General features: G+C 39.6%; 1 protein-coding gene across 3 annotated transcripts in view; it reads right to left on the reverse strand.

Moving 5' to 3' along the window:
* The window catches only part of rptor (regulatory associated protein of MTOR, complex 1), a 197,484-nt gene that overhangs the window by 156,363 nt on the left and 18,631 nt on the right, over window positions 1–22,490 (reverse strand). For all 3 annotated transcript variants that reach the window (XM_086210614.1, XM_086210613.1, XM_086210612.1), the window contains exon 4: window positions 21,732–21,814. In XM_086210614.1, the coding sequence (XP_086066740.1) occupies window positions 21,732–21,814 (83 nt within the window). The remainder of the gene's footprint in view (window positions 1–21,731; window positions 21,815–22,490) is intronic.

The following is a 22,490-nucleotide window of genomic DNA, read 5'->3' on the forward strand; positions in this document are numbered from 1 at the left end:
CCTCTAGAACGGTCTCATTGAGGGTCATGCTGTGCGCCGTGCCATGGTAGTAAATTCATACACACAAGTTTAACCAGTTGTAGCTGTGCAAAAGTAAAAACAATGATATTTTGGAAATGGAATTTCTGCCAAGTTTAACAAAATTGAGTCATGCTTGACTGGTGGACTGGTGGACTTGAGTGATTCTTCCACGCGTATTGTGTGGGTACGTAGCGTGTAGTAATCTACCGCAAAGTATGAAAAGAACATGGTGAGCAAGTGTTTGATTCTAAAACTTTTCTTGGGAGCAACGACCAGCACTAGCCCGGTTTGTTAGTCAGAGGCGTAGTGAAGATGACACCACTGAGGAGGAGATGAGGTGAAGGATGAAGTGAGGTGCAACGATTCATCTACTACAGTGATGTATTGATTTATATTCCTATGATCCAACTACATTGCTCTGTGCTCCAGATGACATATATCAATCTAACATTGTTTTAAAATGTAACCAATCAACTGCATCAATACTAGAAACACACCAGATTTAAGCACAGCAAAATTTATATAAATGTATTTTTTAGTACTTTTAATGATAAAGACTTAAACAGTCAGCCTGTCTGTGACGTCATCGCCAGGCGCCAACAGCAGCGCAAATTTCAGAACAACAAAACGTAGCATGGCGGAGAACAGAGAAGCCGGCGAGTGAGAAATTATCAAGCCTCAATTGCGGTGGAAACACGTTGGCTTTTGCAAAGACGGAGCTGTTCGAAATCAGTCGCCTGCTGTTTGTAGGATATGTGAAAGCAAAAGTAGCAGTTGAACCTGCTGTGAAATCAACTTGAAGAGAAGTTGGTTTCACTTTAATTTTGACTTTCAATTTTGTACTATTTTTATGTTCCAAAACCAAAGCAGAAGTAGCAGATACAGTAAACCGACACTTGAAATGTTGGTTGCACTTGCGTTGTACCTTTATTAAAAATGTATTGAATATTGAAAATGAGAGCAGAAAGGTTTAACCTCCTGTTAATTCAACATGAAGTGTTGGTTGTACTCTAGGAAACTTCCCCTTCACTGTCCAGTATCTACATATTTATTTCACAGTCACACTGGTAGAATTTTTGACTAAAAAGTTATTGAACTGATTTGAAGTCACTGATTTATTTTGGATCCTATTGTTCTAAATGAACCAATATCATCCTTCAATCATATCTGTAACCATAAATCGTGACACGAATCAAATCGTTGTTAAAACGAATCGTTAGAGCCTTCAGTGACATGTAACCATATCAAGTCTTTTGAGGTTGACCTCGAATCTCTTATCCTGTAAACCATTCCACCTTCCTTTCACCAGTCCTATTCTACTTCCTTCGATCCAGGTAAGAGATAGTTTTAGTGCTTTACTACCAGCACCTACATTATTTGGTCTGTAACAGCTAAATACACCAAATAGGAGACAATTCTGACTTATCTAAAAATGCTAGCTGACATGAGATGTTGTCAGTGATGTGGGGTCCTGCGAGTGGTGAGAGCTACAGTAACTATGCATGCAGCTGTGAACAGTCAGTGCTCATGGTCCACGGCCACAGGAGCCAAACCTTAAATCAGCAAATTTCAGGCTTTATAAATGACCACATATTAAAAAGGTTAACAAAAAAACTGACATTAGCAGCAGTAGAACAACAATATCTGCCTTCATCTCATTTTAGCTGTTTGAGAATACATCTGTATTCTCTTTCTTGGGGACAAATAATCATTCGACTTGGCGGTTTCTCGACTGATGATTCCAACCATGAGATTTCAGGGGCAACCCTAACATCTTATGTTATTAGCATCCCTCAAAAGACCTGTTATCATTATGTGCCGCTTCATCCTTCAATTCGTCTCCTTCTCAGCAGGCTCACCATCCATGAATTCACTCTGTGAGCGTATCGGTTAACCTAGGGAGTTCTTAAAATGCAAAGTGACGTCATCATCACGACCTTCCAAGTTACAACGAAGGAAGCTGACTCCCGGACCTAACTATTTAATATTGACAAACCCTTCCTGGTTGGACTCATGGAGCTCTGTGCAATTACGGTGGTAGTGAGGGTGATTCATTCCCCAAGAGCAAGCTTGTTTTCTGAGTTGGAGGAGCAGATTGTAAGTGAACATTCACCAGCCACAGCAGGTAACATTATGCTTATAGCCTGCACAAAACGAAACTGCTAAGAAAATGAGGCTTTACTGACTTATAACGTTAACAAGCCACAAAAAATTCTGCAGGGAGTAATATTTTCCAGCAACACTGGTCAGTTAAGTGAGCTCAGACATGCACTGGTGATCTGCCCTGATAGTCGGCTCGGTTTTCAATTGGCAAATGTCACTTCCAGCATACACTCTGGTGCGGGGTTATAATCAAATCAGTATTGTGTATATGAGTGAAAAATGCCACTTCAAAGACTAAGAGGAACACAGTAAAACGTTGCTGACACAAAAATGTATCGGCCAATATATGGAGGGCAGCCAGTGTATTGTTTTCACATTCATTGCACAATAAAATAACAGTAATTATCGACACGGGCTTTCTCATGATATTTTTGTACTGAACTGTTGAAAAGTTTTTGACATTCAAATTGTTTTCTTCACAACTTTTGCTTCAGTGGGCAAGTGTAATTCATGGCTCTGTCATTTGGTGTTCTGGCAGAGACAGTGAGGTTGTACCTTAATCTGATTCAGCAGGGGAACTCACAAATCGATGAAGTCATGACCTGCCACAGATGCTGTTGTAGCTCGTGAAAGAACAGGCGAGACCAAATGAGGAAACTCACAGGAAGATGTGTAAAAAAAGAAAGAACGATGAATGGTGGTGATTCGCAACGCTGAACATACAGTTCTGGGGATTGCATAATGTCGAGGCAAATCCTCCAATAACAGGGTTTTATGATTAAACCAAATACTGTCTCACTACTTTGTGTATTTTCATGTACTACAATGGTTGAGAGAGAATTTGTTCTCCCTGTACATGTAATTGCCCTCACAGATATTTTACGCATTTCTATATATGAGATCTAATTAGAGGCCAGCTCAGCAGAGAGAGTAAAGCTGTTACGGTAAGGGAAAATAGAAGTGAGATGAGAGCTCCGACAAAGCAGGGCTATGAAGAGAGGCGGGGAGATGAGTTTTAATGTCAGCGAGGCCTAAAAGAAAAGAGTGAAGGCGTTGTGGAGTGCAGAGGAGATGTGTAACGATCAACTGCCCACAGCCCGTGACACTCTACAAACCCCTCTAATCCGGAAAAGACTTTACCTTGCTTTTAATGATGCAGAGGAACAGAGACGGAGGGGAGAAAAAGGCCCGTCAAACTCCATGGCTGGCCTCTCTGTTTTTTTTGGAGGATTTTCTAAGCTCTTTTATATAAGGAAAAGCTGACAGACCTTGTGTTTGGGCTCTTCAGAAGGAGTCTGTTTCTTAACATGGCTCCAAATTTTGTCAGTAGGTATTTCCATGTGAACTAGCTTTGGAAGATACATAAATATCAAAAAGTTTGGTAATACCCCGTGTTGAAAATAGTACTTAATCCCATCCTATTGAGCCTCATGTCCACCAAAGCATTGTTTTCTGCTGAAAACGTCAGGCTTTCTCCTGAAATTGCCCAGCTGGGAGTGTTTGAGAGTGCTTTGGAGGAGCAGCAGCCCAAGGTACTACTCCCTGTATTTGCTTAAGACTGAACCACAAACGGAGAAAAAAATAAACCGCAGCTTTATGTGGGTTCAGGAAATTTTTGGGAGAGGAAATGTCTTGACATGTATAATCATCCGCTTCAGGAGCTCCTCCATTGTTGTTGTTCAGCACTCACACATGTAGAATGTGACAGTTAGTCCTTGCAGCATTTGTCTTGCCTCTCCTCAACTTTGCATAGAGTGTAAAGGTGAAAGCACTTGGTTTTACCGAAAGTTGAGCATATTTACACTCTCGGTAACCCAACAATAGAGCTGAATGCTCCGCACTTTGTTGCCGCTGCTTCGGTATAGTGTAGAACTACCACCCTCCCATTGAAAGAGTTTTAAAAAGACACACCACCTACAATAAAAACCCTTTGCTAGACACAAGGGGTGCAACGAAATAGTCAACTCACCAAACAATATGAAATACAAAGCAGGGCAAACGATACAAAATAAAGACTAAAGAAAATCGAAAATCAGAAATGCAAAAATCAAATATTCTTTATTTTCTTCCTTAATATGCAGACGTACAAGTTATTGTTGCGTCAGTACAAAATAAAATGCTCTTTGCTTCGAATAAACAAAATATTTGTATTTTATCCCTTATTTAGACTACAATGCAAATACAAACAAAGTTTCAATTAAAAAAAAGTGCTTTGTTGTGGTAAACAATGAGGACAACTACCTTCTTGAATGAAAAGGAAAACAAGTATTAAAATAATCCTCAGGGCTGCAGTCTAATCCAGATCTATAATGTCTGACCTCATTGAACTGTAATATTTAGCCTTTAACAGGTGCATATTCTTCTTTAAGTAACTTCAAATTCCTTCAACAGCAGATGAAAAAGCGCTCGCCGCAGTGTATGGTGTTGTGTACCGACATAGTTTGCACGTGGTTTTTGTTTTAATCACAATCATCTCACCGTTGCCTTGTCTTTTACATTAGAAACCAAAATAAGTCCACACAACCAATTTGTTTGATGAAGGAGTGTCCGCTACTTGTTCGACCACATCTTCCTCCATTTTGAAATAGCTGTTTCGTTGCTTCTTCTTCTTCTCTGTTACAGTGTTCTTCTTAGTCTTGTCATGTGTATACAGTAGATGAGAGGGTCAAAAATCATCAGTGTTAGTGGTGCGCGGCACCGCTTTGCATTGGTTTTTTTTTTACATTGATTTTTATTTTGTGCCTCTTTGAATTTTGTTTCATCATTTTTTATTTTGCGATGTGAAATTTGTAACACCCCAACTAGACACAGACCTTGACAATCTTTTTTTAACTAACTTGTACCACTACAAAGTCTTGCTCATCTCTAAATTACCTTCTACAAGAACTTTGTGCTCATCTGCCCTCAAAAGCATCCCCAGTGACCCAAGAAGTGTCCTGCAGCAATAACAGAACTCAAAACCTGTTTTTTCCAACTGTAACTTTTTCCAAGATACCATATCTACAGGTGCTGCTGGTTTTATGATCTTGCTGTCATCACCAGTTTGTTAATAAAGTAGACTCTCCAAAATAAATATGCCCTCATTTCATGTAAATTGCCAACACTCAGGACAATCAAACAAAAATACAAAAGCCTGAAGTTTTATTGTGCTTAGTCTTGCTGATTGTATTTCAGAGGTTATCTGAAATGAGGAGAGCAGATTATATTCAGCTTCGCTGCTATACCAATAGAAAAGCTGTTCGACAGTGAAGCCTATGTGAACAAGACAATACTGTGGTTAAGTACGGTAAATCAAGTTGGATGAGACACCTTTGAACCTCAGTGCAGAGCAAAGAGGTACTCTACATCGTGCTAACATTTTTACCTCTGAGGATACTCCATATTACAGCAATCAAAGCCTCTCAGCTGTAAAAATGCCTCACCTTAAAAAAGCTCTCAAATGTTCCCAGCTGGGTGATTTCAAAGGAGTGTTTCCAGCTGGGTGAAAAATGCGTTGGTGGATGAATATCAGCATGACATAAGCAGACATGTCATTACCTTCAACAAGTTTCAGATGGGTGTTCGATTAGTTACCTCAAGGAAAATATAGTTAAACCTTGATCAGGCGCTCATTAAAATACTGGGAAAATCGTATTTTCAACCCCAGAGTTTCACTGCAGGAAATTACAAGATTTTTTTTTGTGTTATTTTTACTTTTGAGTCATTTGAATAAATATTCAATTGTTATACTGAAAATGAAGATCAATCAAGTTACCATATATGGTTCCTCATCATCTAGGGTAAAACATAAATAAATATATATATATATATGTATGTATGTATATGTATGTATATATACACATATATATGTATATATACATATATACATATATATACGTATATGTATATACATATATATGTATATATACATATATATATTTAAAGAATATAAGAGAAAATATATACGTAAAGGCACAATACTTTTACATATATACTTTATGTTTGATTATATACATACAAACACACAAGCGTGTGTGTCCATATATAGACACACATACACATATATACACATACATATGGTAAATGGACTTAATTTTATATAGCTACCTTAGCAAAACTCAAAGCGCTTTACAGTGTCATCTCATTCACCCATTCACTCACACACTGATGGTGGAGGCTGCCACGCAAGGTACCAACCTACTCATCAGGAGCAATTATGGGTCCAGTATCTTTCTCAAGGACACTTTGACATGGTCACCGGGGTCGAGGATCGAACCAGCGACCCTTCGATTGCGAGACGGCCACTCTACCCCTGAGCCATGCCGCCCCCATATATACACATACACATATATATACACACACATACATATTTGTGTGTGTGTGTTTGTTGATCCCATTGAAGATCAACTGCTTCAATAGGATATGAGATAATAAAGTCTGTTGCTTACAATCACCAAACAATTTTTTTTATAGTGTATTCTGTTTTGCGGGGGTCATCGGCTCAAGATAGAAATCTGTATTTAATTCAGCGCGGTTGTTGCTGTTATCCTCCTGTCTCAGTCTTCATCTGTCAGACTGATAGCAGCTGAACTAAGCTTACACAAATTACTGATGTCCTTTTGAAAGATAAACGTAACAGGATTTCCAATGTTAACTACAATGTAAGGCTTACAATTAATTATTTAAGAAATAGCTTTCTGAGTACCTTTACGTAGTCATTACAACACAAAATGCACAATAAATATAGAAAGTATCTAAAAATTCACTATATCTGTTGCACATATCTTTAATCATTTATTTTTACTGTTCTAAAATCCAATCTTAGAAGCAGGGGTCTCCCAATCCCACCATTTGTCCTTAAACCACCATTTGGCCATCCTTTATGTCATAAATTGATAAGTTATCAAGGTCTGGTCGACTTGTTATGGTATCAGGTTTTGAAGTACACAGCAGCTACTTTTCAGTAGTTTCTATCCCAGATCAGTATTTCTTACTTTCCTTCTGTCTAGTGGTCCAACAACATTTCAGTCTCTTCTGATGTGGAATAAAAACAAGTTCCGAGCAGCCTACTGCTTGAGCATGGGGGCTGCCAGCTTTGCAGATAAACATCACCACACGTGTACGCCAAGACAGAGGACATGCGCAGTATACAGAATGCATTAGTTTGATCAGTTGCATGGCACAATATTTATTTTGTTGATTTAAGAGGGTTTATCATTCTGTAAGAGTAGGAAATTTCAGTCCATTTGAGCATTTCTATTCCAAATTAGGTGTTATATAGAGGATTTTAATTTGGCACAGGCTTTTAAACCAATTATAATTTGGATATTGGGGTCGGTGTAAGGTCACTAACAGTGGGTCGAGAGAATCTGAGGTGAACGTTGCCGTGTGCTGTATCTCATGACATATAGACTTTGGGCACCAATGAGAGAAGGGCCATGAGGACTGATTTTGCAATGCTGAGTGCATAATTGGGGGGGGGGGGGGGGGGACTTTACACAAATACTTTTTATTTTTCTAATTATTACACTGACAAACAACGTTAAAAGAACACAGACATGCATTATTTTAACAGCATCTGCATCAGCCCATTACCAAGAACTCATTAGTCACTCTATTCAAGGCTACAGCTACTACAAAATAAAAGGAGAAAAGGAGATCTGTGACTAACACCCCAACCTCCACAGCTGTGTACACACAGTGCACTCTGGGGGAACTTTAAAAATGAATTACATCTGTGGCACACACACTTGTATGTCACTGCAACTGCAGAAAGGACATTAATCTCCATCAGCAATGTTTAGTTGGCAACGGGAGCATATTGTTGTGCTGTGGCAAAGGAGACCATTTTCTCCGCCCAAAAAAGCGTGGTCTCCAGGAGGGTGTGATGCAAAGGACACATTATTCAAAGGCCAATAACTATCGTGATATTCATTGTCAGTGTTGCAGAGCACAGGCAGACAGAAGACAGGAAGTGAGCTACACTCATTTCACCATCAAGGGAATATACAAAAAAAAACCTTTTCATTTAAATTGCTCACAGGCGGCAGCAAACCTTTTAGTGTCATATTTCATGCCTAAAGCCCCTGTCACACCAAAAAAGGGGGGAGGCCTTGTTCATACACAGGTTTGAGTGAAAATACTACTGTACTCACAGGGGATGAGCTACTGCAGCTGGCAATCTGCCAAAAATGACAGGCAGCCGAGCTTCTGTTTGTAATGTAACCGACCATTTAAGGCATTATGACATTATCATCATATCAATTATCATTATTACTATTACCATTAATGCCAACAATTTTTTTCAAACAGGCCCTTTATATTTGAAAGTTGAGACCATTTTTCTAATGGATGTTGGAGGACAAGAGTGCATCTGCGTTGTTTTTTAATAAACATGTGAGGACAACTATCACTGCTGATATCACAGTATACCTTGATATACTGCAACCATCTATAAAAGCTAACAAATCACCAGGAGCTAAAGTTAGCCAAAACTTCTGGGTTCTGTTCCAAAAGCAACAAAATTATATTAGACAATATGTTGCATTGTACACTCCATATGTTCTGAGTAATGATTGAATATCATTGTTCATTCACTATTATTTCACCATAGCCAGTACATCTAAAAAAAAGCACTTGACAGTTGCAAAGTAGCCTTAATGTTAATGATGTACTAAATGGTCCTAGAAGTGAAGCAATGGAAACACGGCCTTTATGAGTTGCCTAAAAGTCAGTCTATGAGAGTCACGAGTCTTACTCAAAGTTTGGATTGTTCAGATATGAAACAAGATGACAGTCATGAACTGAGTTTCCATTTAATTGTCAAGCAAAATTAAAAGAACAGTTGATATGTAACGAAAAAAGAATGAGCGTTAGGTTAGGTGTGGTACCATCAACCGGATTGTCGCGATTGAACTATGCCATGTAATGCCGCAAGAAGATGGTGGTGTGGGCGACACGTCTGTGGCTATCACAAAAAGTAGAGGTAAAAGAACTGTCTATCAGTGAAAAGACAAGGAGAGGTCCAGTGGAATTATTTTCCAATGACATAATTTCCAATAATACAATTTAAAAAAGACACAATTTGCACTTGTATTCACAGCAGGGTGAAGTTTTGTTGTTGCAAAATTTCCTCGAAGGATGTGCGTGAATCAAGAGGATTTAAGCAATGATTGCTGTAATGCCCCTCATGAATAAATACCACTGAAGGCATTTGCTGTTGAGTACTTTGGGACTGCAAGTGTGACTTGCTACTACTTTTTTTCCAATAATTCCAAAAAAAAAAAAAAGATCAAGGATAGCTGATGATCAAGCTGGAAGAAAAGCGTCGTTAATAAAAAAGGACAGACAGTACAGTTACGGCATTTGAAATGCCTTTGAAATGTACTACAAAACCTTGGCGAAGCTCTTGTTCTTGAGAGACATTTCAAAAACCGCTAGCAAACTGTTGTAAACCTGAGGCTTCCTCTTTACAACATGACGATTTGAAAGGGGATCTCCAGCTACATGACATGCCCTTATCCACATGTGACCGCTGATTCTATGGTTAATATGTGGAGAATCAGGAAATGCCTCACCATAGCCACATGGTTCAGTATGCCTGCTGTTCATGGTAAAAATATGAATGTTGGGACATTCTGAAAGAATTCAGTTCTGACCAACAGGGGGGAATAATGTGCATTTATTGTTGAGGACACAGTAAATTTAGTTTCACTTTCATTCTAAAAATGTATATTATGGATGCATTTCCATTCTTCAAATGAAGCAATGCCATATCTGAATTTTCTTTGAATATTTTGAAAGTTCAGGACAGTTTTAAGAGATACTTGAACTTGAATTTCACATACTGTAACTGCTATGACTGACTGACCAGAGCCGGATCATTTGTACTTTTGGCTCTGGGTGATTAGATTAAAGAAAAGGCAGGGTGGTAGGCAGCAATGTGGATAGGAAGACGAAAAATGTGTTTCGGGATGGGCATCACATGAACACTATCCTCCTCCACCACAGCTTAAATTCATTCCCTTGCTGGTGAGATACACCCGCAATTTGCACCATTGCCCTACGTTCAACTGGCGCATCAGGAGAGATTGGTGTGCACATGCAACCACAGGAATAAAATCTGACATATCACGCAATTAAAAAAAGGGAAGGAGATATATCATTAATCTCTGTCCGCTGAGTCACATCCTGGCCTCCTGCGCTGTCCCCTCCTGCTCTGCATCCTCTCCAGAAGGCTCGTGACAGCACACGCACTCATACATAATAAGGTCCTTAACAAACTGGCACATACACTCAGGATGTAATAATAATAGTCACACACTCGCCGCACAGCAGCTTGACAAGCGCAGGCTAGAGGTGAGTCACTGTGAACACGACAGTAAAGCAAAGAGCAAGTTCATTCAGACACAATGTGGCTTGGAACACATGTATGGTCATTGTATTTGCTGGTGACATTTGAATCAAATAAACAAGTAATTGCACGAAAACAACCAAGATAGAGACATAAGATTCTTATTATGGCTCTGTCCCATGAAGTGTGTCCCAATTACGGCTGCATTTGACAGCCACATGCGTCACAACCTGTGTGCAAAGGCTGTCCATCAATTTGGTCAATCCATCCCAGAATTCCTTTCACACTAACCAGTAGCAGCCACGGCAGGGATTCTCAAGCTAAACATGTGCAACTTTCCATGTGACTTTTAGCCAAATACCCATGTTTTTAAATCTAACACAAATTTTTTGACCTGACCTTTTAATTTCCTTACAAATTCAGAGGAAAGTTCCAGTGCGGATGCCAGCAGCAGGGCAGTAGGGTCTGTCTGCACCTGAAGGTCACTGCTGCTTTCAGGAGGCCAGCACTGACACCACACTACTGGAAGCCTGAAAATTACAACCCAACCCGGCCCGCAGATTTTAAAGCCCAAACCCTACCCAACCCGACACATCAACATGAATTATCAGCCCGAACCTGGCCCAAATTTCTTAACTGGTGATTTTTTTTGGGGGGGAAACAGGCAGCCTGACGCCTGACCCGACCAACTTGCATATCTTTTTGAACTGAACCCACGGCTCTCATCAGGTTGTTGGGCCAGCCCGACCTGTTGAGAGCTCTATTGCCTGAGGCCCACTGGACAGATGAGACCCTCACAGTCAGGTCTCATCAGGTAGACTGTCACCCACTGCTGCAGTAAAATCACAACTTTTTAAAGAGGACTACAAGAATGACATGAAACATATGTCTTTGAAATTTTCACTGAGAAGTCTGCAGGAGAAATGGGCTGATCTGTTGATATATCAAAATCTGACCATGAATTTCATTACAGGTACCCGAGGGAACTGTTTTGGTACTTTATTTTCTCTATGATGACAGAAATGTATTCACTTATGGAAAACAAGGTCAAACATCTTAATTTTAGGGAGGTTGTGCTCACAACATTAGCTGTAGCCACTGTGGGGGACTTAACTTGCAGGCAATCATATATGGTACCATCTTCAATTTTTATTGGCGACAAAGCAATGCCAAAGAGGTGGATAAAAGAGGCACTTTAAGGAGGACAGCTAAGACCTACTGAAGCACTACATACTAAATGCCACCCATCTTTGACCTCTGGTACTCACTAGATCAGCTTTGCAGGATACTTGTGTCAAGGCGACTGAACACATACTGCATATCACAGCAGCCAACAACAGAGAACAATCAGATGTTTTGAACCACATAAGAGGGCTACCCAAATATCTGGCTTCCATCTTACTTGCTGCCCATCAGTGACATGACTCCTCCCACCCTCCACATAATTGGATCATAAATTGGTGATCTCCATTAAACACAATTGGACAAGAATAGAGTGGCTTGCCCAACCCTAGTGCATGGCAAACAAATTGCCCTACAAAGCCACCTGAAGTGGCACCAACAGTGGTGCTGTAACACCCTCAACTCATCCCCCTGGGAACAAGCGTCATCACTGGACACAAGGGACAGCTAAGACAGATATACTCTTCTACAGAGAGACCAGCTACGGTAAGTTTTGACCACAGTTGACACTGCCCACAGCACTCAATTAACATGACCTTGTGTCACTTATGATTGGTGGACTACATGTGTTCACAAAGGCATTGACATTACACTGTTGTGGTAATTAAGTTTAACACAAGTCAGACTGTATATAACACAAGTCAGACTGTATAAACTTTTTAGGAGTGTGTCTCCACAGCCTTGGTAAAGTGTTTAAAGTAAGAGTTAATAAATGAAATTCAAGGTACAATTTGGAGGAAAAAAACTTATGATGCCTATGGTCGGTACTATTATCTCTTGATGCATTTGGTCAACTAGAGAGAAGGGACAGTTTGTCTTGATGATAGTGCGTTACTCATTTGTCCAATGTTCACATATTTCAGTTCTTTGCCGCAGGTTCTTGAATCGGTGCCATTCACAATTGTCTCAACTTTGGTTCTACTAACTGAACCAGCACGTGTTCTCAACAGTTTTGAGCTGAAGCATTGCATCATTGAAAGAAGGCATTGCACAAAGCATGTCTATGCAGAGCAAAATCCCAGCAAGTGATGTACTGGTAATAAAAAATCCGGGAAAACCATTAAATCAAATTGCCTGTATAAAGACTCGATATATGAGAAGGGAACAACTGAAACCGATCCGTCATTCCTGGAGCTTAATGCCTCCTTCTCTTCAACCACTGTTCAGCATGTCTCACAACCAACATAGGCACATACCACTTGAAAAAAAAGGATAAGATTACCTTTCATGTCTAATCAAAACACATTATTGCTCTGCTCACTGGGGTCTCCACTGGCAATAACCCACAACTTCTATCTTGATCCCACTCCAAATACTTCCACAATAACTATTCTGCATCCCTTCAAAGTCAACATAAGAGGCCTCTGGGTCTCCCATCTCTTCAGCGTTATATTTAAGGTGATAAGCAGCAGTGATCAATGCGCATTGTCCCACAAGGACAAGGCAGCTGTGACCTGTAGCCTTCCTCTTAAGCATGTTGTTTATAGATGTATTGGTTGGATGCCCATAAGTCTTACAACAGGCTAATGGTTTTCTCTATGGCTCCAGCTGGACTGAGCACGAGTTTAGGCGAGGGGATATCATTAAGACAGTTTCTGCAGCACGTTATTCATTCTGCCACTTCCCATTCTGCTGTTTACATATACGCTAAATGAGTCGTCTATTTTGAGGCCTCAAAAGAAGAAAAAAAACAGTCCAAAGAATTGGTGTGAAAAGAATTCACATGGGAACAGAATCCATCTCAACATCTCATGTTAAGTCTTTCTTATCCCAAGCTTTTGCATTCTTTAGTAAGTGTGTGCCACGTTTGTCACATTTCCTTACTCCTACTCGTACTGCCTCAACACACGCTCGATGCAACAGCATCTCAGTCTGCACTCACATTGTCGTCCTCACATGTTTTCGAGTTTCTGTAATTATCCTCACATGATTCTTCCATCTGATGTACTCAAACCAATATCTGCCATTTATTTCATAGCCTCAGCAACTTCTTGGCGAAAGATAATAGCCTTGAAAAATCCAACACTGGCAACACTAAAGATGTGATAGACCTTTGAAATTCACAGAGGTGACATCATCATCATTCCTCCATGCAGTATAATCACATCACGACATTATACTCCATTGCCAATTCAAGTCTTTGTTTCTTTGTTTCTGTGTGAAAATGCAACTCTATTACTGCCAAGGCAAGTTTTTATTCGTGTGCTATGCTTTTGCTTTACCCTGGCACATTCACATTCAACAACATTAAATCAACAGACAGTGGAAGTTTGAGGCTGGAATTCTGCTGTGATGTTCAGAAACACGAGAATGGTTCATCCTACCTGGTATCAACAAGTCAGTGATGTGGGAGTTGTTTTCTTGGTGCACTTTAGGCCCCTTTTGTAGCAATGAGAGATCAATTCCTGACATCATATCTTCTTTCATTACATTAATTAACATTAATTACCTGTCCTTCAATTAAAACAAGACCCTGCTGGTAGTCTCAGCTGGTGAAATCTTTCCAGTGATACCATTCAGCCCCACATTTATGTAGTCTTAAGATCTCTGTCACCGACATTTTTTGCTACAAAAATTTTGCTTGCCATAGCAAAAAAAGAACAGGTTTCCAAAACCGGGGGCTAGAAATGTCCTGATCATTATGAATGTCAAAACTTGTCATACTTAATGTTTGAGAATATTCATTTGTGCATTATGTCAATGATAGACTTGAGTAAGATAAATTAAGACAAGACAATATTTTATTGATCCCCAAAAAGTATTTTTTTGGTCATTTTTAGTGGTAACAGTCAGTTTTATTCCATGTGTTTAAACTTGTTCAAAGTAGGCCTGCAGGTGTGTGATGTTTGTACATGTATTAATGAATACCTGATGAGCTATCTCAATGTAACTAACCAACACGAAAACATGCTTCTTGGTGTTTCTGGCATGATGAAGGCAAGGACAAAACACTGAGGAATAGACCAAACAAACAAACAGGGAGCACAAACCAAAGGTGAAGACAATTATGTAGACACACCTTAAACCTATTTGGCAGCTCTAACATATGTTCAGCAAGCATGCCATTCAGTGTGGCTTTGAAAAGGCAATTTGACAAGACAAGTGCACCACTTTTCATCTCCCTAACTTCTAACAAATCTAACTGGAGAATTTCAAACTGGATTCCAAAACATGTAACGGAGGACAGAGAGCGAAGCACAGAAGAGGTAACATGCTGAGGGAAAATGAAAGCCAGCAAGTGAAGCTTGAAAGGGAATAGGAGAGCAGAGGATAGATGTGGAGATTGGAACTCAAAGAGAAAGTGCTAGCCTATTGATGTATCACAATGACTAATTTCTTGATGTACCTGTATGAAACAGATGTCAGTTTTATATAGTCTGGGTTTTCATGTTACAAATAGGCCTATTGTGATATGCAATAAATCAATCAGTCACACGATGGATAAAAATGAGCTTGATAGTTTTTCTGGCCAGAATAATTTCCATTTGCATGCTTGTTTGTTTTCCTCGTGTCTCTCTCTCTTCCAATGAGACTGGTTGACGAGGGGGTTTACTCTGGTGTATCGGTGACCCCTCTCGCTTCCTTAGCGTAACGAGGAGGAGAAAACACTGGTGTCAGCCGCATGGTCTGTGTGTGGGAAGGCGGGACCTAGTGCTGCGAGAGGAGTATCGCCAGAGAAAATGCTAGATGAGAGTTGGAGAAAGAGAGAGATGGACTTAGTTTCAAAGCCAAATGCGACAGCTGCAGTGTGGGAGCACTTTGGATTCAAACCGAATGACCAGGGTGAACCACTTAACCTGAGAGAGGCATTATATTGCATTTATGGTAAAAGGGTCTTCGCCTTCTCTCGATCACGGCCTCCTCACCCTTCCTCCGAAGCTCACCGCGGACCTCGTCCACTTTTGCCTTACCCGTTAGTCTTGGGAATGGAAGGAATCAGGTCCCCTACCATGAAACCCCTTTGCGTGAGTTTCCCCTTCACTCCGAGGTTCTTGACCAAGCGAGCAACCGGAAGGCAGTACATGGTTTACTACCCCCCTCCCTTGCTTGGGCGAAGGTCACCATACCGCCGGCTCCCCCCTCCCATCTTACTCAGAACACAACCAGCATCCAACCAGCATCCAACCAGCCCCCCCCCCCCCCCCCCACCTCCGAGTACCCAGATGCTCCCCTCCCTCCTCCCGAGGGAGATGGAGGGGTTAATGTCTCCTCCCTTATTCTAACCCTAAGACAATACTATGGTTTATCACAATAATTTCTGGGACAATTAATTGTCCAGCAAAATTTGTTATTGTGACAGGCCTAGCTACAAATGGCAGTCACACCAAATGAAAGCGCAGCCCATAGGTATATAATAACCTTCTGAAAAAGCTCAAAACTATCTGAGCGACAGTTAAAATCCACCAATAAAACCTCATCTAGCACAGATATTTGGAAAGTGCACCAAACTAAGCCTATAATTAATTCATTATGCTACACATCTTTAGAAAGCTGAGATCCTCTGCAACAAATTGATGTAAGACACGACTTAAAGATACATGCCGGAACACTGCAGGTGAAGGAGAGACATTTATCAGATAATGATTGTCAAATCAAATAAACAAGTTTATTATGCTACTCACCACCAAGGCTCAACAGTTAATCCACTCGTCATTATTTGTCTTGTGACACCGTCAAAGGTCTATAAAACCTAGTGCCGGTGAAATATTTAATTCAAGACATGTTGCTGTGTATCCACATATGCCCAAAGACTGATGAAGCAAATCATGCTAAAATAAAAATAAGACACATGTAAAACTTTGAATAAATAAAAATAAAGTTACAGCCTTTTTATCCTTGGTTTGTGATAAAGAATGTTTGAAATGTCTCCAAATGATGTTTTATGACCCTATGATGTTTACTTACATAGCACCTTTCACACAGAGAATGCAGCTCAAAATGCTTTACATGAAACAGTGTGAAAAACAGAATATTCACACAACACACCATTGTGTGTTCCAACGAGTACCTCCTAGCTCCGTCATCGGCGGGCACCTGTCCCCCCCCCCCCAAAAAAACCCAAAACAATACTTCGGCAAAAATATTAACCTTCTTTTTATGTGTTCAAACTTCCTCTACTCAGTGCCAGCAGCACTGACACTGATTCTGTTAGGCTAAAAAAAAAAAAAATCTGTGACAGCTCAAGATGACACTCCAACAAGTTCAAGAACAGCTTTCAATTTACTTTTTGCATGTCTTTCATTGGCATTGACAGCAGATACTGTCTGACACCAACTAATGAGGTCTAGCAGAGAGGCATGGATTTTTTTTTTTGCCTGCATTAAATGAAAGTAACACAAGTATTTACCTGCAAGTGCCTATGTGTTGTTTTGAAATGAATATGCTGACATTGTAACTCCTGCCTCGATATGAATGAATGCAGTTACAATGAAAGATGCTTTTGAAAGGAACACATACAGAATGGAGAAAAACTTGTTCTAAGAATATTAAAAGTCAGGAATAATGAAGAGATCGCCTGTTGATAAATTCATAAACTGACCATCAATCAACATTTGTATTACAACTTTAAAATGGTGTGCTGTGACATAAACCAAGCACGAACTCCCACGGACGACAGAGTTCAAGTATAGTCTCATCTCAGAGGCAGCAGACAAGAATGTTGGATAATCTGCATATACTGTGAGAGCTCTCATGACAAGTGACTGCAAATGTCTCAATATGTCAAAATGTCCTCACTCCACACATTATACATGGTATTACAAATGTTGCGCACATTCTGTAAGCCCCGTTGTGGTGCTCACACCCCCAAAGTCTAACAGCAGGCAGGAGAGGGATCATGATCTTAAGCAAAGCCATGACGAAAACAAGAAAATTAACTTTATGTTCTCTCAGCTTAAGGACTTGTCAGTTTTTCTTTAATAGTGTTTGAATTCAGGTTGATAGGCATGCTGCTTGCTGCTGGTTGACTGCTTTTGTATTTGAGTAAAAAGGTGTAAGTCTGATTGTAAGCAGACATAGGGGGCCACCAAGCGTTATGGAGGCAGACACGCTCGAATGAACAAATGGATTCTTATCTGTTCTTATACACTGGGACAACAGCCATCCAAGTAAATAACCTAATCAAGCTCTAACGATACTTTGACTTTAACTGTGCTTGTAAAGTTAGATAATTTAAAACTTAAACTGGTCCTCACAAAGTGTGCACACCACACACACACACATCCACAAGCACAAAACAAACACACATACATTGAAAATTGGTACAAACATTGAGAGGAGAAGGAAGGAGTGTTACTTTGATGTGGAGTAAAAAATGCAAATGACGAAAGGTCAGAAGAAGATGTTGTAGATACGTGGGTGGTAGTGTTGGCTGAGAGAGAGAGTGAGTGGGCAGCAGGCAAGATTGTTTGCTATTTTCTCTCACCGTTTTCTGGCCACGAGGGTTAATGTAAGAGCACAAAAACAAACGGAGAAGTGGATCCGTGACAGCAGGTTGGCACAGCTCAACTCTCTGGGCAGCTCATGTGTTAAGAACACTGCTTCTACACGCTGACACCATTGGCAACAAGAGTGGAAAAAAAGGGGTATTACATTTGCTCTAAGGTCTAATGTTCATAGACTCTTGATAAATTTGGCACATGACATCTCATCATGGGTTAACAGTCCCGGTGTAATTGATTGCTTTGTCAACAGTTTATGTAAGGAGAACTGTGAGCTGCTGCAGAGCAGCGAATACTGAACAGATTTCACACTCTCCCACACCTCCTCCTGTACTCCTACCACCATTGGCTGCTGACCTCCTGGGTCCTGAGCCTACATTGCTTCAGCTCCTCATCTCTTATTTACCATCTTACCAAGCAGCCACACTGTTACTTTCTTCTTTTAATTACCAAGATAAGTTTTATGCGACTTCCAGCAACAATCGGTTGTCTATTGTGATGTTTCTCAGCAACCTTGCCCACCTACCATGTGTAACACTAACAAGTTCACCTTCAATCAATCTCACAGTGTTGACAGCATGGACTCATGACCTCACCCCCTTAATATCCCACTGATTCCCCATCTTTTATTTTTATTTTTTTAGTTTTCCACCCCATGCCTAAAAACAAACAGAAATTTGGTTAAAAAGTCTCACATGAAAGGAAACAATCCAAACCTCTCTGGCCGGATTTATAACATATTTTCTGGTGGTTTGAAATGCAATTCAAATCGGACAGCTGCAAATGTAACCCGGCTCAACAGCCTGGATCAAATTTCAAGTGTTTGCTTATTTTTTCATCCTTCCCCTCAGGGCGTGTATGAAACATAGAAAGAAGCACAGAAGTAATCAAAATGTGGATCTGACACCAGCTAAAACCACTCTGCACTTTGTCACCTTGAATCACTGATGCATTCTAGAATTGTAATAACCTTTGAGAGTTGAGTCTTGCTTGGATTAGGGGTCACTACTTTAGCGTCTACACTGTCCCAGAACAGAGTAGGAACTGCTATGTCCATTTAAAGCCTGACAAGCCCAAATTTAGGAAATCTGCGACTGGAATGTAATTTAATCAAACACGTAGCACAATCTTGAAGATGCTATAATTCCACCACATCCAAAAGCTACTCTAGAGGCTGTTTTTGCTGCAACCATTTTGATGTCATAGCAGAGTACACACACATACACACACACACACACACACACACACATAATTATATATATATATATATATATATATATATACATAATTATATATATACATAATTATATATATAATTATATATACATAATTATATATATACATACATATACATATACACACACATAATTATATATACACACACACACATATATATGTGTGTATATATGTGTGTATGTATATACACACACATATGTGTGTACATACACACACATATAAATATACATTATATATACACATATACCTATATGTATGTATGTATATATATATACACACACACACATATATATATATATATATACACACACACACACACATATATATATATATATACACACACACACACACATACATATATATATACACACACACACACACATACATATGTGTGTGTGTGTGTGTGTGTGTGTGTGTGTGTGTGTGTGTGTGTGTGTGTGTGTGTGTGTGTGTATGAACGGGATTGAGTTTAGGGGACTGTGGAGGGATTTAAATCCAGCAAACTGAGAGTAGCCAATGAAAGAAGATATGATGTCAGGAATTGATCTCTCATTGCTACAAAAGGGGCCTAAAGTGCACCAAGAAAACAACTCCCACATCACTGACTTGTTGATACCAGGTAGGATGAACCATTCTCGTGTTTCTGAACATCACAGCAGAATTCCAGCCTCAAACTTCCACTGTCTGCTATACTAAACTAGCTAAGCTGAAAGATGTAATCCATACAATCACATCAGCATGATGATTCTACTCATCCCTGCAACATACTATTTAAGATATCTTGTTCATATTCTTTAGTGTCGATTGGAACCAATTTGAACTTGCATGGAAAAGGAAGAAGGATGGCCCAGTTAAATGTAACAAAAGAATACCTAATCATACAAGTGCAGAGCCAGACTTACAGAGGGACAGTACTGCTAGTAATGCATGTACACACACACACACACAAACACACACACTATAGCAACAGATGAATTTACAAAAACACATGAATCATTAGCGTTACCAGTGGGTGTTTTGTTGGCATCCTGAAAGTGCTCTAGAGCTGACATAAAGAAATATCAGAAACCCACTCGCCGTCACACATGTTAAAATGATCACTGAATATAAACACAGATTTACACACACTGTCATCGCCACAGCTACACATGTTTTCATGCTCATTTGTCTCAATGCTCAGAATAAGAGAAACAATTTTTTAGCTCACACTTAAAATACGATATCAAATTAACAAGAAAATGTGCTAAAAGGTCTCTAAAATGGCTTTTAGTCAGCAACAAGAAAAGGGGATTTCTACACCTGAACATATCAAGAGAATAGAATCTAGTGTCCTCAGAGTAAATACCAAAGGAAAATATGTCTGGAATCAATGGCTCTGTTGTCATGATGAACCCTTTCAGCTCTCTGAGAGCAGACTGCTCATTAAGTGCCTTAACAATCAGTTCGGCTACAGAATTGGCAAAGAACCGAGAGACACTCAAGGCAGCTTGCCAAAATCTATAAAACAACCTCTAACACATATTTGAAAAAAAACATAAGACTGGCTTCAAAGATATTTAAATCAATCAGTAAAAGGCTGAGGTCGAGGTTTAACATGAAAGGTAAAGACATTCGACCAACTGAAATCTAATCTGACTACTCGATGCCTTAATCAGTCCCACACTGGTCTGATCCAAAAGTCACAGTGCAAATCATTAGAGGAATCTTAGTAACTACCCCTGCTGCAATTGGTCAAGTGATTCGTTGATTGAAATAAAAATGACTACTTGAGCAAATGATTAATCATTTAAGTCTTTTCATTTAAGTCATAAAGTAACTTTCATGCAAAACTGTAATGTTTGAGACTCTAAGATATAAGGATTGCAGTTTTTCTGTGATTTGCAGGTTTTTTTGTAATAAAACTAAATGAAGATTCTTTGTGTTTGGACTGTTAAATGGACAAAAGAAGTAATTTTAACGAGTCACTCTGGCCTCTGGGACATTGTGATGAAAATTCTAAATCTATATGATGAGAAAATAATCTGTAACATAATAAATGCTGAAAATAATCTTTAGTTGAAGCCCTAATCCTGTTGGGTGCTGAACAAACAAGGAGGATTTTTTGGCACTGTATAGTTCCCTCGAATAGTCCGAATTTACAGGTAATTTTTTGAGAGCGAAGCTGCTTGTAAACTCTCTGGTATTTGATCCAACAGATGAACTGGAAGAAAGTCTTTGTGCAGCCAGCTGTAAGGGGGAACACTGTCATCAACACATTACCTACCAAATCCTTCCAGTTTGTTGTTTACTGGGATGTACCTCAACTGCAACTGTGTGTGCAAACCCACCGTTGTGTGAATGAGAGTCTGGTATGTGGTTCATACATAATGAGAACATAGAGGAGAAGAACGGAAGCTGGTCCATGTAAACCTACTCACCCGGGGCTGCCAGTTTTCGTATTGCTTCTGCAGGTTGGCCCCGATGGTCTCCAGGGCTTTCTGCGGACTCATTGACAGAGGATCTGGCAAACAAACAGGAACACACTTAGCTGTACCACACACACTCAATCTGGAGCCAAGAAAACCAATATAATCATATCATTTACCACACCAATGTAAAATACAGTAAAAACAAGTGGGCTACCATCAATTCAAATTAAGACACAGCCATGATTAGAAAGTCAGGTTTTGGAAATATTCTCATTAAAACAGGAGCAGAGGTTGGAAAATTGATATATTGATGAAAGCAAATCAATATGGAACGAAGAACAGCAGAATATAGAAAACAGACGGATCAAATTGCACTCATTAGGCAGAGAAAAGTATACAGGCTAGATTGCAGGAGACAATGATATGCCTCATTCCACAAATGAAACATACACCAGTACAATGAACGAAGGCTTTTTCAGTACAAATCAGCACAACAAAAACATTAAATGATTGTTTGCATGCATCTAATAACACCATTTGGTTCATTTTATTGGAGTATTAAGGAGGAATATATTCCTGCTATTGTAATCCACTTCAAACCCATAAGGACTTGTAGTAATGGAAAAATATTTGAATTTTGAATAAAAAAAAACAAAAACGATGGTAATAAAAAAGTAACACTAAGGCCTGTGGCTATATACTGTACTGCAGGAAGACTATTATGCAGTTTCCTGTTATGTTGCAAAATTGAAAAAGAATCAATAAACC

The sequence above is a fragment of the Aulostomus chinensis genome, chromosome 8, assembly GCF_037954235.1.
Source record: "Aulostomus chinensis isolate RoL2024-O1b breed Wild chromosome 8, RoL_Achi_v1.0, whole genome shotgun sequence".
NCBI classification, from domain to species: domain Eukaryota; kingdom Metazoa; phylum Chordata; class Actinopteri; order Syngnathiformes; family Aulostomidae; genus Aulostomus; species Aulostomus chinensis.